The sequence below is a fragment of the Ursus americanus genome, chromosome 22 (genome assembly GCF_024610735.1).
Source record: "Ursus americanus isolate L20-20 chromosome 22, mUrsAme1.1.p, whole genome shotgun sequence".
In the NCBI taxonomy this organism is placed as follows: Eukaryota; Metazoa; Chordata; class Mammalia; order Carnivora; family Ursidae; genus Ursus; species Ursus americanus.
The window spans coordinates 30,123,151-30,137,486 of NC_142148.1; the positions used below are offsets into that span (position 1 = coordinate 30,123,151).

General features: G+C 47.0%; 1 protein-coding gene across 3 annotated transcripts in view; it reads right to left on the reverse strand.

Annotated features, from left to right (window-relative positions):
* Positions 1–14,336, reverse strand: part of SLC23A2 (solute carrier family 23 member 2) — a 130,824-nt gene that overhangs the window by 59,850 nt on the left and 56,638 nt on the right. For all 3 annotated transcript variants that reach the window (XM_045808658.2, XM_087853738.1, XM_087853739.1), the window contains one exon: positions 11,694–11,958. In XM_045808658.2, coding sequence (XP_045664614.1) covers positions 11,694–11,801 — 108 coding nt within the window. In that variant the 5' untranslated portion in view covers positions 11,802–11,958. The remainder of the gene's footprint in view (positions 1–11,693; positions 11,959–14,336) is intronic.

Below are 14,336 nucleotides of genomic sequence, written 5' to 3' on the forward strand. Positions count from 1 at the left end.
TTGTCGATCTTACATTATGATACTCCAAAATATATAGCTGATAGAACACTAGCAACCCTGAAGCTGTCTGAGGCAGCAAAGTCCCTAACCCTGTCTTCACTGCTTCCTCAAATATGGCAGCCCCCATGACACTCTTCAACAACCACTAGCGCAGCCTCCTTCACTTGCCCTGCCCTGCCAGGGCTTCTTAGGGCAGCCTCTTCACTTCCTCAGCCCTCTCCAGAGCGCACCTGGGCACGCAGCAGCCAGAGTACCCTGGGAGTTCCAGGGACGTGTCCCCTGCCCCCCAGCATGACTTGTCCTTCGAGAGGAGCCAGAGGTGCCTCACCTCCCCCCGGTTCCAGCCCCGGCCCCGAAGCCCTGGGAGGGCTGATGCACCTGTCGGTGGCCCACAAAGAAAACCTTCTGCGCTCCTCCTTCCTCCCACACATGCCATGACGATGGTGATGGGGACGGCTAATGTTTGCCGCGCACAGATTCACGCCAATACTGGCACTGGTCTCCTTTCAGATCCCCTGCCGCCCATCGGCTGATCTCTGGTTTAAGGCACATAGTGGAGACGCAGGAGGTAAAGTGAAGCAAACATTTATTCACCGCCTACCGTGTACGTGATCTGATGTTGACACGCATGATCTCGTTTACGTCTCAAACATCCCAGATACAGGCAAGGAGGCTGTGGCTGTCCGTAGTGCCAGGCACAGCTCCGGCTGCAGTGCTGCCGGTTCTCCCTCCACCCCCTCAAACTGCTACCTGATCAGGGATTTTCCCTACAACTGTAACTTCTAATAGGTCTGTGGCATTTCTGACCATCGGTACAGCTCAACATAGGTAAAGGGGTGGGGGTAGGGAAGACAGACATTCGCAAAGAGTGAACGGCCAAGGAACACAGGAAAAAACGTATTCCCCCTCATTAAAATTCAAAATTAGTATGCTTTGCAATAAGGTTAACATACATTAATGGCTAACATCTACTCTGGCAAACACTGAGAAACAATCCAAGATCCCAATGAAAGTGCAAAAGATCCACAATTTGCTATTAAGTCACAATTACAAATTATGTGTTCAATGGCATCAATATGCCAGGCTAGAATATGAAGCTAAAAGGCTTCATAAAGCAGCGTGTGTGTGTGTGTGTGTGTGTGTGTATCAGAATTTTATAAAAGAACTACCAAATATTTGTTTCAAATCTCTAGAAAGAAATATACCAAAATAGCATACTGTTTTTCTGGCTGATGGGATTCTGAATGATTTGTTTTTCCCCTCATTACATCGTTCTATAGTTCCTAATTTTCCCACAGCGAACATATTTCTCTCGTAAATAAAGAAGTTACACAAATAATGAAACTGACAGAAAAGAAACCTAAGTGAACTATAAGAAACATCAAGGAAAAGAACACATTGGTTTTCTTACTACTCCCATTTTATTCCAATACCACATTTGTACCATGAAGCCCGGGGAGAAACGTGGATGCTTTAGAACCCATAAAATTAAAAGGGGTGGGGGAAATAAACACCGGGTAGTTAGGGCCACGCGACTGCCCACAGCCTATCTTCCTCCTCAGGTACCGTATCAAATTCTAACAGGAAATAAGCTTTCTCTCCACCAGAATTACGGACTTAGATTATGGTAAAGAAATCTATCTGAAATACCTTACCTCTAACTGTTGAAGTCAGGGATCCTGCCTACCTAGCTTAGGTAAACACAGGTTAGGAGTGAATGGAGAATTTAGAGGTAAGGGGCTCAGGAGGTATAAAAGCCTACAAGAAAAAGAAATCTTAATTAGTCTAGGAATGCAAAAGACACAGGCAGGAATGCCAGACAGGGCTCGGATAGGAACATGGCCGGGAAGCAGGGAGACCAAAGACCCAGACTGACTTACGGACCAAAGAACGCAGTGGCCACAGGGATGGCGCTGATGGTGGGGGGCTTGATCGGGTGGGGAAGGGAAACCTGGGTGGCCTGTTGTCCTCCCATCACATCTGGCAAAGCTTGGAGCACAAAGCAAGCCTCAAATAAGACCAGAATGGACAGGATGTGCTTTAAGGCCCAGATTCTGTGGATTTGGCCACAGCTAAAATGCTCCTCAACTTTGTAAACCTCCTCTAGGAAGTGACTGAGCCAACTCTGTTATTTTGTCATCATTTATACCAAACTGTCTGTGTCCCAACTACTAGGTGGTAATGTTTTTTTATTATGAACAACTCTCATTTAAAACTGGCTCAGTTGGTTGCACGTCCTACTCTTGATTTCAGCTCTGCTTATGGGGTTGTGAGCTTGAGCCCGGCATTGGGCGTGGAACCTACTTAAGATTCTCTCCCCCTCTCCCTCTGCGCCCCCCCGCAACTCACCAGCATGCTCACTCTCTCTCTCAAAAAATAAAGGAAGGAAATGAAAGAAGGGGAAAAAAAACTACCAAACCTCTATTTGAATTAAAAGCTGAAATACTAGGGCACCTGGATGGCTCAGTTGGTTAAGTGTCTGACTTCCACTCAGGTAGTGATCTCAGGGTCCTGGGATCATGCCCCATGTGGAGCCCTGCATCCACAGGGAGTCTGCTTCTCCCTCTCCTTCTGCCCCTCCCCCCATTCATGCACGCGTATGCTCTCTCTCTCTCCCTCAAATAAAATCTTCAAAAAAAAAAAAAAAAAGCTGGGGCGCCTGGGTGGCACAGCGGTTAAGCGTCTGCCTTCGGCTCAGGGCGTGATCCCGGAGCTGTGGGATCGAGCCCCACATCAGGCTTCTCTGCTATGAGCCTGCTTCTTCCTCTCCCACTCCCCCTGCTTGTGTTCCCTCTCTCGCTGGCTGTCGCTATCTCTGTCGAATAAATAAATAAAATCTTTAAAAAAAAAAAAAAGCTGAAATATAAATACTCAAAAAAACCTCAAAACCAGAGCATAAAAATTAATTTTTAATAGGGCACCTGGCTGGCTCAGTTGATGAAATATACAACTCTTATTCTCGGGGTTGTAAATTCAAGCCCTACTTGGGTGTAGAAATTACTTAAAAATCTTTAAAATTAATTATTTTAAATTAATTATTTTAAATATTTTATTTATTTGAGAGAGAGAGAGAGGAAGAGTGAGCATAAGCGGGGGGGGGGGGGCAGAGGGAGGGGGAGAAGCAGACTCCCCGCTGAGCGGGGAGCCCCATACAGGGCTTAATCCTAGGACCCTGATCATGACCTAAGCCAAAGGAAGACATTTAACTGACCGAGCCACCCAGGTGCCCCTAAAACTTAATTTTTAAGAACACAAACTCTAGAAAGAAGGGAAAGACTCTCTCACACCATGCATCAAAATCATTTGCATCCCATCTTCTCAGTGTTTTCACTTCAAAGCATGTTATCAGGATATCCCCTTTCCTAAAATATATTTTCCAACTGATAGACTTTGAACAGAAAAGGCTGCTTATCTTGTGGGGGGGGGAGGCTGCTTATCTTGGCTCTTCCATTTTTTACCTGTCGAGAACACCCCCTCCCTTGTCATGGCCACGATGCAGGAGATTCAAGCTCTTATCTTACAGAAAGAGAGGAATTAAACCAGCTCTCTGGGAAACTACAACAAACATAACTCTCTTGATCCTCTGATCATTCTCAGAATCACACACTGTTGATCCCAAGATCTAATTATTCTTCAGAAAGAGAACATTTCCCAAGACACCTATCATTACCATCCAACTGGGACTCTCGGTTTTAAGATCTAACAACTCCGAGCCCTCTATTTAGGAATCCACTAGAAGAGACCCCACAGCACCTGGCATTCAAGTCACGAGAACGAGGGTGTTTTCTAGGCTTCCATACCGTTGTTGTTGTTTTTTTTTTAAACGGAACTATTTGCACCAAATCTTGTCCCTTCTTTTCACTGCTGAGGATGTTCAAATCTGCCATCACAGAGTCAGGGGCTTAGAGGAATCACAGTTACATGATGTGATTTCTTTACTCACCCATGTCTGCCAAGATTCCTTCTCTTAAAGAAGAAAAAGCAAGAGAAGGGAGGGGAAGGAAGGGAGAATGAAGACGGGACAGGAAAGAAGGCGCACCTGTCTCCTGGCGGCGGCAGTCTACACAGCATGGCTCTGAGCTGCTGCCCCCCCAACCGGTACATCCAGCTGGACCAGGGTTCTCTTTCTGTCTGCTGTATCATGACCTCGTTTCCCTTCTCGCAATCCATCACCTTCTCCTACTCAAGGTTTAAAGCTTCCTTCCTTTACCAACAACTTGAAAGACAAGGACAATGTCTTTACCGATGCTGATAAAATCCCCAAATCAATGGCAAACGAGGAAAACCCTCCAATTCTCTGGTTTGCTGGACTGTAGAAGTGGTCAAATCTGGCATAAATCTACAGCAAGAGATTCATTTGTAGTAATTCTAGAAAGTGAAGGGAGGGGACCCAACTATATTTTCTGATCCATTTCATTACCTTCCAATTCAAAAATAGTCTTTCTCTTTTAAATGTTTTACTGTGTTTTCCACATTTCCTAATGTGAACAGGTATGACTTTTACAACCAGAGCAGGGGTCTTTGTGTCTAAGTCTAATCACATGGAAGACTTTCCAAAAAGTTTCTCTGAAAGAGCTAAAATGTTTTCCACTATTTGACAGACTTATGCTTGGTTGTAATCAAGGTCACCGTATAATTTATTATCCAAACCAGGCCCTTCTAGGAGTATAGGGAAACTGGATGGACGTGTGCACAGGAACAACAGACCTGAGCCAGGACTCCCCCGGCAAACCAGACTGTCAGAGAGCCTGCGTGTGACCTTCTTACAAGCCTCTTCCTACCTGGTGACTTAGGAAACGGTCTTCTGTGCTACACGACGCCAGTGCAACAGTGCTCAGAGTGGGTTTCAGCTGGTAGCTCTGCATAACGCAGCAGGACCTGCACCCTGGCTGACAGAAGACGAGAGGAGGGAAAAGATTTCCCAGGTGCCAAGGGATCAGAATTTCCCTGCCTGGAAATGGACATAAAGCATCACAAAAGAGGACACTCTAACTCCTGAACTCCATATTTTATCAATTCCTTACTTCCCCACATCAACTTAAAAACAAACAAACAAAGCCCCGTTGATCTGTGTGCTTATTTCGTAGACCCCCATCCCCCCACCACATATTTGAAGCTGTCCTTGCCTGCCCTTTCTTACTGCCATCCTCCGGAGTCTGTGGGTACCTGGGTTAGCTCTGCTCTGGGGCCCGACCCCTTCTCACCAACCCCACACACCAGCACTCTGGCTCGAGCCACTGTCAGCTCAGCTGCCCTATGGCAGTCAACTCCTGACTGGTCTGCTCCCCGCTCGGCAGCCACAGAGCACGTCACTTTTAAAACTAGGCGGAGCAGGGGCGCCTGGGTGGCTCAGTCCGTTAAGTGTCTGCCTTCGGCTCAGGTCATGATCCCAGGATCGAGCCCCGCATCGGGCACCCTGCTCGGCGGGAAGCCTCCTTCTCCCTCTCACACTCTTCTTGCTTGTGTTGCCTCTCTCGCCGTCTCTGTCAAATAAATAAAATCTTTAAAAACAAAACAAAAACTAGGCAGAGGATGTCACTCTGCTCAAAGCCCTCCGACAGCTTTTCCTCAAAGTCAGGAAAAGCCAAAATCCTTACCAGGACCATGCGGCCTATGTCATCTCTGCTGAGCCCATCTTGCCCTCTGTCCAGCCACACCACCTCCTCAGGGTCCCTCAGACGTTCCAGGCACCCCCTGCCTTCGGTGCCTTTCTTTGCACCTGCTGCCCACACACCGTCATGGTGGGCCTCCCTCAACTCCCGCCGGCCCTCACTCAGGGCAGTCTTCCCGGCAGGCCGAAGGTGCGATGCCGCACCCCTGGCAGTTTCCACCCCACTTGTATTTATCAGTATCTAACATCTACCCATCCGACTTAGCTCTAGCACGTACTGCCTGCCTCGTCACCAGCGGGCAAGCTCTGTGGGGTCAGAGACGTCTGTCTAAGTCACGCTGTTCCCCAGAGCCTGAAACCTGTGGCAAGCACTCCGTACATGCTTTTAAAGGATACGCTACTTAATGGCCTGTGGGTCCTAAATGATCCCTGACTTGACATTCTATTCCTCATTATCCCTCTTCCTTGATTTATTTTCTTCACAGAATTTGTCACCGGTGCCATCTGATGCTTCTGCTGCTTTGTTTATCGTCCACCTCCTCCCACCCCTGGAAGTCAATTCCAAGAGCGCAGGAACCGGGCAGGCATGCAGCAAACAGCTGCCGCAGGCGAGAGGCCCTTTCCCGCCTGGCTTCCCGGACCACGAGCCGCTCCACCTGCACCGCCAGAACACCCTGACTGCGCTTCCTATCTCCAGAGCCTTCCTCTCACAGCACCCACGGCAGGAGTTCTCTGCCCCGAAGCTCAAGCAACTTGGCTACGATCATGCCTCGGCTCCCCGGCTGCCCACCCCCGTTCCCTAGATTCTGACTGTACTACGTCTGGGCCCAGAACAAGATACGGCCATGCTGTTCCCCAGCTCTTCTCCGTCCTCTTGAGCTGCTTCACCGAGACACTTTCCAGGACTCTGAGGCCATCTCCCCTGAGAATCTTGGACAGGCCAGGCCCACCCTATGCACATGGCTGGGCAGGGGTCCCTCAAGGGCGCTCTCACAGCACCCCATGCTGAATTCAAACCCTGACATCTAGGGTTTGATTGCACACTTGCCGTCTCTCTCCTACTGGGCCGGAGCAGCTTGTTACCGAGTCTGCATGGTGCCCACCCACTGGGGGCACGGTGGGTCCCTCCCATCATACGGCTCTGAAGAAAACACGCGAAGGGAAACTGCAACAAATTATGTACTTGTATGGGTGATGAGTATTTCTCCCACCCTTCCATAAAATTGAACCTAATGAAGCTACTCCTCAGTCCATACCCCAACATCTCCAGACTCCGTGGTCTACTCTCGGCACCCAAGAGAGAAGACCCCAATGTTCTCACCAAGACTATTAGAAGCAGCAGAAGACACAAAACCTTAGGGAACCTTCAACACGTCTGCCGGCTGTGAACTTGGCATTGGAATGCCAACTGCTGAAACAGGCTGTACTACAGGTGGGCCTCTGCCAACACGAAGTTCAGGCCCTTCACTTGGTTTCCCCTGGACAGCCCTCCAAGTTCAGATGACACAGAACTCTCCACGTAGAACTGCAGACCTTTTCCTGGCTGTCCTTCCTGGCCTGTGCCCTTAGGGTATGACAGTTCTTCAAGACTGCTGTTTTTCTGGTTCTAATTTCTGGCCACGTGGCATTCACTCGTATTACACATTTCCCAGTTGCCTTTAAAAGCACACAAATTTGCCAAACGAGACTCCCGTGGGATAAGGAGATCTTTTGTTACGTTTCTCTTATTTAATACCAACTCTGATCACATGATCTAACTTCTGTGAATGCTGGGGCTTTGCAAAGCTCTTGTTCTTACCGTGACCTATTCGTTATTCTTCTTCTATGTATGGATTTACTCTTTTTCTCGTTAAAGTGTTGTCATGGACCTTTGTTTTACTCAGTTTAAAGAAACTCTGATTCCTGGGGTGCCTGGTGACTCAGTGGGTTAAGCGTCCAACTCTTGATTTTGGCTCCAGTCATGAGCTCAGGGTCATGAGACTGAGTCCTGTGTTGGGCTTGGCGCTGGGTATGGAGCCTGCTTAAGATTCTCTCTCCCTCCCGGCCTCCGCTTACGCACGTGTGTGCTCTCTTAAAAAAAAAAAAAATGAAATAAAATATAAAGAAACTCTGATTCCCTTTCTATGTGAGTTTCTATAAAAAAAAAAAAAGTCACCTCTTGCCACATTTCAGGAAGCTCTTATCCAACACAGGATGCCAAAGAAAATCTCTAATGATAAAATCCTCAGCACACCGCCACCGAAGCCCGCACCCCTACCCTTGGCAGCTTGCAACAGCAAACCCTCCCCAAACCTCGTTCGAGGAGCAGCCTCCTTTGGCTCCTGCTGTCCCAGCTCCTTGCACTCCAGGGCACCAGTCTCTAGCACCATAATAGCCGACAGCCTGAACCCCAGCTTCTGATTCCAAAGCAAACATGAAAGAGCCTGCATTTCAGAGTCTAGCAAGGCCTTGACCAGCAAGTAAAAAGAGATGGGCTAACCAGTAGCCTTGTGTGGCTATCAGGCTCTTGACCAGGGCAACTGAGGAACTGAATTTTAGATTTTTGTTTTAATGAATTTAAACAGCCACATGTGGCTAGCAGCTATTGCACCGGGCAGCACAGATGCAGGGAAAAAGACAAATACCATTTTTCAGTGCACGAAGGGGCCATGCTATAAGGACAGGAAAAAAACAAAACACAACCAGAATCACCAAGTCAGCCAGATGCTTACGGGGACAAGTAACTGGAGGCCACAAGAGACCGAGCCCCCGTTTCCACCTTTTACTCCTGCCAGAGCAGCTCCATTGCCACCCACCCCAACTCTTTCTAACACCATCCCCAAAAATATCTGTCAAACTCAGAAGATCAGTGGGCACCGTACCTGTCATCAGTGTGCTCCTGTCTTGCTCACCCAGCGGTGAGCTACCTGCTGCCGAGACTGTGGGATCCAACGGAGATAAACTTGACTTAACACAGCATGTGAACTAGACGCTCTGGGCAAACCCTTGCATTTCACCCTCCCACAGAACCACTAGGAGAGTCTATGAAATTAGTGTCTAGACCTTGTGGGCCGAACGAGGAACAGGGAGACACAGATGAACACGCCAAGACAGAGAGGCAGGGACCAAAATAATCCTACCAGTTGGACAGTGGAAAGAGACCAGCTCTGCTCCAGCCCCCTAGACTATCCTGTTACCAAGCAGATCATGCAAAACAGTCTTCTATCTTCAAGTTTTCTAAGGCACAGCAACTTCATTAGTGATGAAATACGGGCAGTACAGTGTTCCTATTTTTACTATATTATAAAATATTTCCTACCAAAACTTTCTACAACCCCAAATTCCATCACATGAACTATTTCTTGACATTCTTTGACAGACTTTTGTTTTCATCTGTTTGCCTTCTGGTGTTTTGCCTTCTGCTTTCTCATGAGCTCTGCAGGAGTTCATGTGAACACACTTCCTGACATCCCTGTTTCCAAGTCATCCTGGCGGTTCGCGTGCTGACCCTCCATGGCCTCTCTCCCTGGCAGTTCTCCCCTCCTAGCAACTTGATCCCATGAGGCCAACTCTATTACTCCTCTTTCTCATCCCCTTTTTAATATTTACCTTTAAGCCCGACACAGGGGGGAATATTCTGCAAGTTCCCTAACAAAACTGCTGTAGTGTTAAACCAACTTTATATTCACATTATATTTACACCCACCTATACATTATGTCCCTGTTCCCAGCTCCCATGCACTTGCAGGGACTCCTAGTGAAGAGGGATCTGGAAGCTAATGCTATGAGGAACAGTCCTTCCCAGCCCCACTCCTATAAATAATGGTAGAGGGAAAACCCCCGAAACAGACAAACCTTTCTGTAACAAGAAACATCAAGTAACAAATAGGCTGACACTGGGCCTGGCCAGGGTCTGAACCTGTAGACCTCAGTCAGGCAGCCCTCAGCTCCAGCAGGGAGATGGGGACTTGGGGGCCCCCAAACAAGGGGGATGAGAACCAGGTCCAGGGGCGCCTGGGTGGCGCAGTCGTTGAGCGTCTGCCTTCGGCTCAGGGCGTGATCCCGGCGTTCTGGGATCGAGCCCCACATCAGGTTCCTCCGCTGTGAGCCTGCTTCTTCCTCTCCCGCTCCCCCTGCTTGTGTTCCCTCTCTTGCTGGCTGTCTCTCTGTCAACTAAATAAATAAAATCTTAAAAAAAAAAAAAAGAAAGAAAAAGAACCAGGTCCAGTGCTCAAAGCCAGGGCCCAGCAGGTCATGTCATGGTTGGCAGCACTGGGGGAGAGAGTCAGACCTCCACCGTAAGGCCCAGTTCTGGACTGGACCCAGGAAGAGAGAAGGCAAAACCACAGCACCAGAAGCCGGGAAGGAGGCGGTGGCGGGAAGAGGGAAGAAAATCTCAGAAGAAACACTCAGAAGAGGATTGTACGCCAGATGAAAACAGAACTGGAGAACTACTTTAAAATAATTACATTAGGGTCCTCAGTGATTGAAACGAAGAAACATTTTTAAACAACACAAACACATATAAGAAGAACCAAAGATAGGCAGGAACGAACCAAACAGAAATCTCAGAAATAAGAACTATAATCCCTGCAACAAAAATTCAACGTAAACACATGACTGTCCATAAGGAATTAGTAAACTGGAAAATAACACTGGGGAATCCATCCAGAGGTTAGCACTAGAAAAAGATATCCAAACCATGAGAAAGCAGTTAAAGAGAAACAGAGAGACGGGAAAACTCTAGTGTGTAATTAACAGAAGTTCACCCAATAGTTGAGAGCAAAATACAGTTATTTTCAGATGTACAAAGACAAAGGTAGTGACCTTTCACAGACCCTCAGTGTTTTGCTTTGTTTTTAAATGAAAAGCAATCAGAGAGGGAGGGAGAGGGAAACCAACAACAGGGAATAATAAATATGAAAACAGACAGCATGTACTGTGGCTTTAACTAACTGTAGAGTATCACAATTTGAATATGAAAACAAGTCAACCTAAAACTCTCTGCCATAATGACAAGGCAGGTGGGAGGGGAAGGCCAGCTCAAGTTCATGTCTCTCCAGTGGATGGTGGGGGTGAATGGTGTGCTGGGCTCTCAGGCAGGAGAGACAAATCAATACCCAGGCACAAACTTTCCTTTTCATTTTTCAATGACCATCTAATTTAAACTTGGAAAACCACCTTGCCTCTTCCTCTAGAAAAACTGTCAACCCTAAGCCTTCAACACAACAGAAAATCCAGTGTAAAAACTTCACTTTATAAAAGGAAGAAAGAAAAGTGACGTCCGTTGTAAAATCAGTGGGACACTGCTCTGTGAATCAACAGGGTAAAAATCAAAATGTGAATGCCAGTCAAGTCAATCAATGTACTTAAGGATGCATGTTCACATCCTTCTTACTGAGTAATGCCACAGTCAGGCAACTCCAGGACCATACTTTAAGGAACCCTAGAATGATATTTTTGCCCTTCACCTCATTTCTAGTATTAAGAGAATATCACTTGGAGGCAAGTTCTCTCTAAAGAGCATTTTCCTTTTTTGAACCAATACTTAAGGTAACTTTATACACATCATATCATAATCCTACACCTGGAAAAGTATTAGCACTGAATATAACGTGTGTAATCAGCCTTCCCTAACTGGGACACTTGTTCAGGTAAAATGACACCTTGGAGGCTGCTGCCCTAATACAAAGCTGGGACTTCTGGGTTCCAAATGGTGAGTCATTCATTCATTCTCCTACCTGGCAATGTAAGTCTGAAGTTGGGTTTCAGGTCATTTCATTAGAACACATTTTGGGAGCCGGAATGAAGCTTTCAGCATCCTCCAGCACACAACAAGCACTGGGCTGGCTGGTTTTACAGTGTTCATGGCAATGCAGACTTCCTTCCTGGAGTTAATCCCATCAGGTGACTCCAGCAGACCGCAGAGCCAAAACCAGGCAGCCAACATGGTTCCCAAGACTATCTCACAAGAAAAGCATTTGGTTTTTGAACGCCTTAACCTTCTCTGAAAACAGGAGTATTCAAGCTAATCCTACGTTGACTGAATATGGAAACTACTAGAGAGTGAGTCAAGGGGAGAGAAAGAAGGGAAGAGAGTTACCGGAAGAGTAAAGAAAGCTGGGTGCTTCGCTTCATCTTCGTATTTGCCTTCAGTGGAACTTCCGGCCTCCATGGACTTGGACGTGGTGTTCTTACCGATACCCATCATGAAGAGAAAATGAGCAGTCCAGCCTCTGGACTGGAGGGGCTGGAAGAGAAGGCTTGTTCGGGCGAGGAGCTCAGGATCTGAACCGGCTCTGCCAGTGCCTGGAGGGCCCGATGCTCAGGCAGAGAGGAGCCCCACACGCGCCGCCATCTCTTAGCACCTAGGGAGAGAGGAAGCAGCCAGATCAGCACAAGCGCATCGAGAGCACAGGACACGCATTCCCTGCGTCTCCCGCAGAGAAGTCGGAGCGTAAGTCCCATCCAAACACCAAGAAAAGCACGTTACTTAAATCACACTTTTCAAGTCCCCATCTTCAGTTAGTCACGCAGATTCTGAATCGCCCCCCCCCTCGAGGGGAGGACCACTGAACTGGGCCACCAGCAATACCCAAGTCCAAGGATGCAAAGGCTACACAGGGATTTCTCTGACATGCACGATGGTACAGCTCTCACAGCCCAGCACTCTCCAGCAGAAAACGTGCCGTATCCAACCCAATCGTCACTACCCCCAACGCTGCTGGAGAAACTCAATCTTTACTTGTATCTAATTTTCATCAATTTGAATTTAAATAGTCACATGTGACTAGTGGCGACCATACTAGACAGTGAGTGCAGTTAGAGCTCATATACTATGATTGCATGGGTATCAAAGTTCTGAGTTCCCTATAGGGGAAGGCGTTCAAAAGCATTAAAAAAAAAAAAAAAAAAAGGAGAGGAAACCAACCGAGGATTAAATGACCACACAAAGTTCCAGAAACGTGTCAAGATGACCTTTAATGGGCTAGAAGAATGCCATACAAAATACAGACCCAAAACATTCCATATAGATCGAATAACAGCATAAATCTAAGGAAGAAATCAGAGAGACAAAATAAAAAGGGGGGTAAAATGTCAAGAGATAAGGGAGGAGGGGGAAGGAGAGCAGATGGATCTGGAATGCTCAGAGAAACTGGTATCAGTGATGAGGAAAAATGCAATGCTCCGGGCTAAGAGAAAATCTAAGCAAAAGTCAAGAGAGTAGGAAATTACTGAAACAGTTCTATGCAGCCAAGTTTCAGTGAAGAAGAAAATTAAAAACTCAATTTCAAACAAAAGTATGACTTGGACAATAAAAGAGATCCACCCAAAAATTAACAAGCATTTGGGGAATTTCGGCTTCAAGAAATGAGAGGACACAAAGGATCCCTACAAGGGTTGGCACATGGACAATAAAACATGCCTAAGTATGCCCAAAGTTTTATTAAAAAAAAAAAACAAACCCACAAGCAGGTAGGGGTGAGAAGGGACAGCACATTCATCAGAATGATGTCGGATCTCAGCGCCAATTCATGTCCCATTGAGAGTGAGTAACCCAGCCAAGCTGTCCTGCAAATGCCAAGACACACCTACTAGAAGTTTAGAACCACATGTAGGAAACCTGTTCAAGGAACCTGTTAGGGACGCTTTCATTCAACAATGACTGGATAAGCCAGGGGAGAAACTGAAATACAGACAAACAAGAAACGAGAAGGGATTATTACAAAAATTTGGGAGTTCAGTAGGTGGGGTGCAAAAACGGAAAATAAACAGTTGCCAGAACATCACGTTGCCGTAAGTAGGACAGAATCAAGTGCACACATCAAACTGGTTTGAGGGGCTCTCTTGGTTTAAATGTTCGTGCACATCTTGCCTTCTTGGTTACATCATATCCATGTCTGTTTAAAGCAGTAGCTCTCAACCAGGAGTGATGTTCCCTCCAGGGGACATGTGGCAATGTCTGGAGACCTTCCAAGTCATCAGACTGGGGGTGGGGGGGGAAGCTACTCGTATCTAACAGGTAGAGGCCAGGAGTGCTGTGAAACGTCCTCCAATGCATGGGGCAGATTTCGTAATAAAGACCTACCTGTCCCCAGATGTGAATAGTACCAAGGCTGAGAAACCCCGGTTTAAAAACATTTCCCTCCTTCCAAAAAATGACACCCTGGTGTACCATGTGGAACCTCAGCACAGAACAAGGGATACACGTTCCAGTTTGGGAAGCAGGGACATGGATGTCACCAGACAGAGCAAACTCCGTAAAGGCATAAGTCTATGGGACTTACTGTAATTTGGGGACTTTTAAAATAATTTTCCCTTTACAATAACCAGGATGAGCGGGCCACTTCTCATTTCTGCCGCTTGTAGGGAATATGGGGACCCATTTTACGATGTAGTTTCCAATATACGAAAGAGAGGACCTTCTGTCCTTAGAGGGAAAGTTATGGCCATTGGTTAGAAAACCCTGAAGGCTCTACCTGTAGCCCTAACAGAGAGTTCACTCCAAATTACCCTTTTTCCTTTGTTCTCACTTAAAGTGTGTTACAACAACTCAAAAACAAAACAACACAAAGAATTCCTAGCAAAGTTTCCAGAGAGACAGGCAAATGATGGAATGTGTAACAAACCCTTTGCATTCCCCAATCCCCCGGGATGGAGTCCCTGAAGAGGACTAAGGAGGCAGAAGAGTTTTGAGGCTCTTGAGACATAAAATTCTCTTCCAGAAAGACTCTTGTAGTTGGGG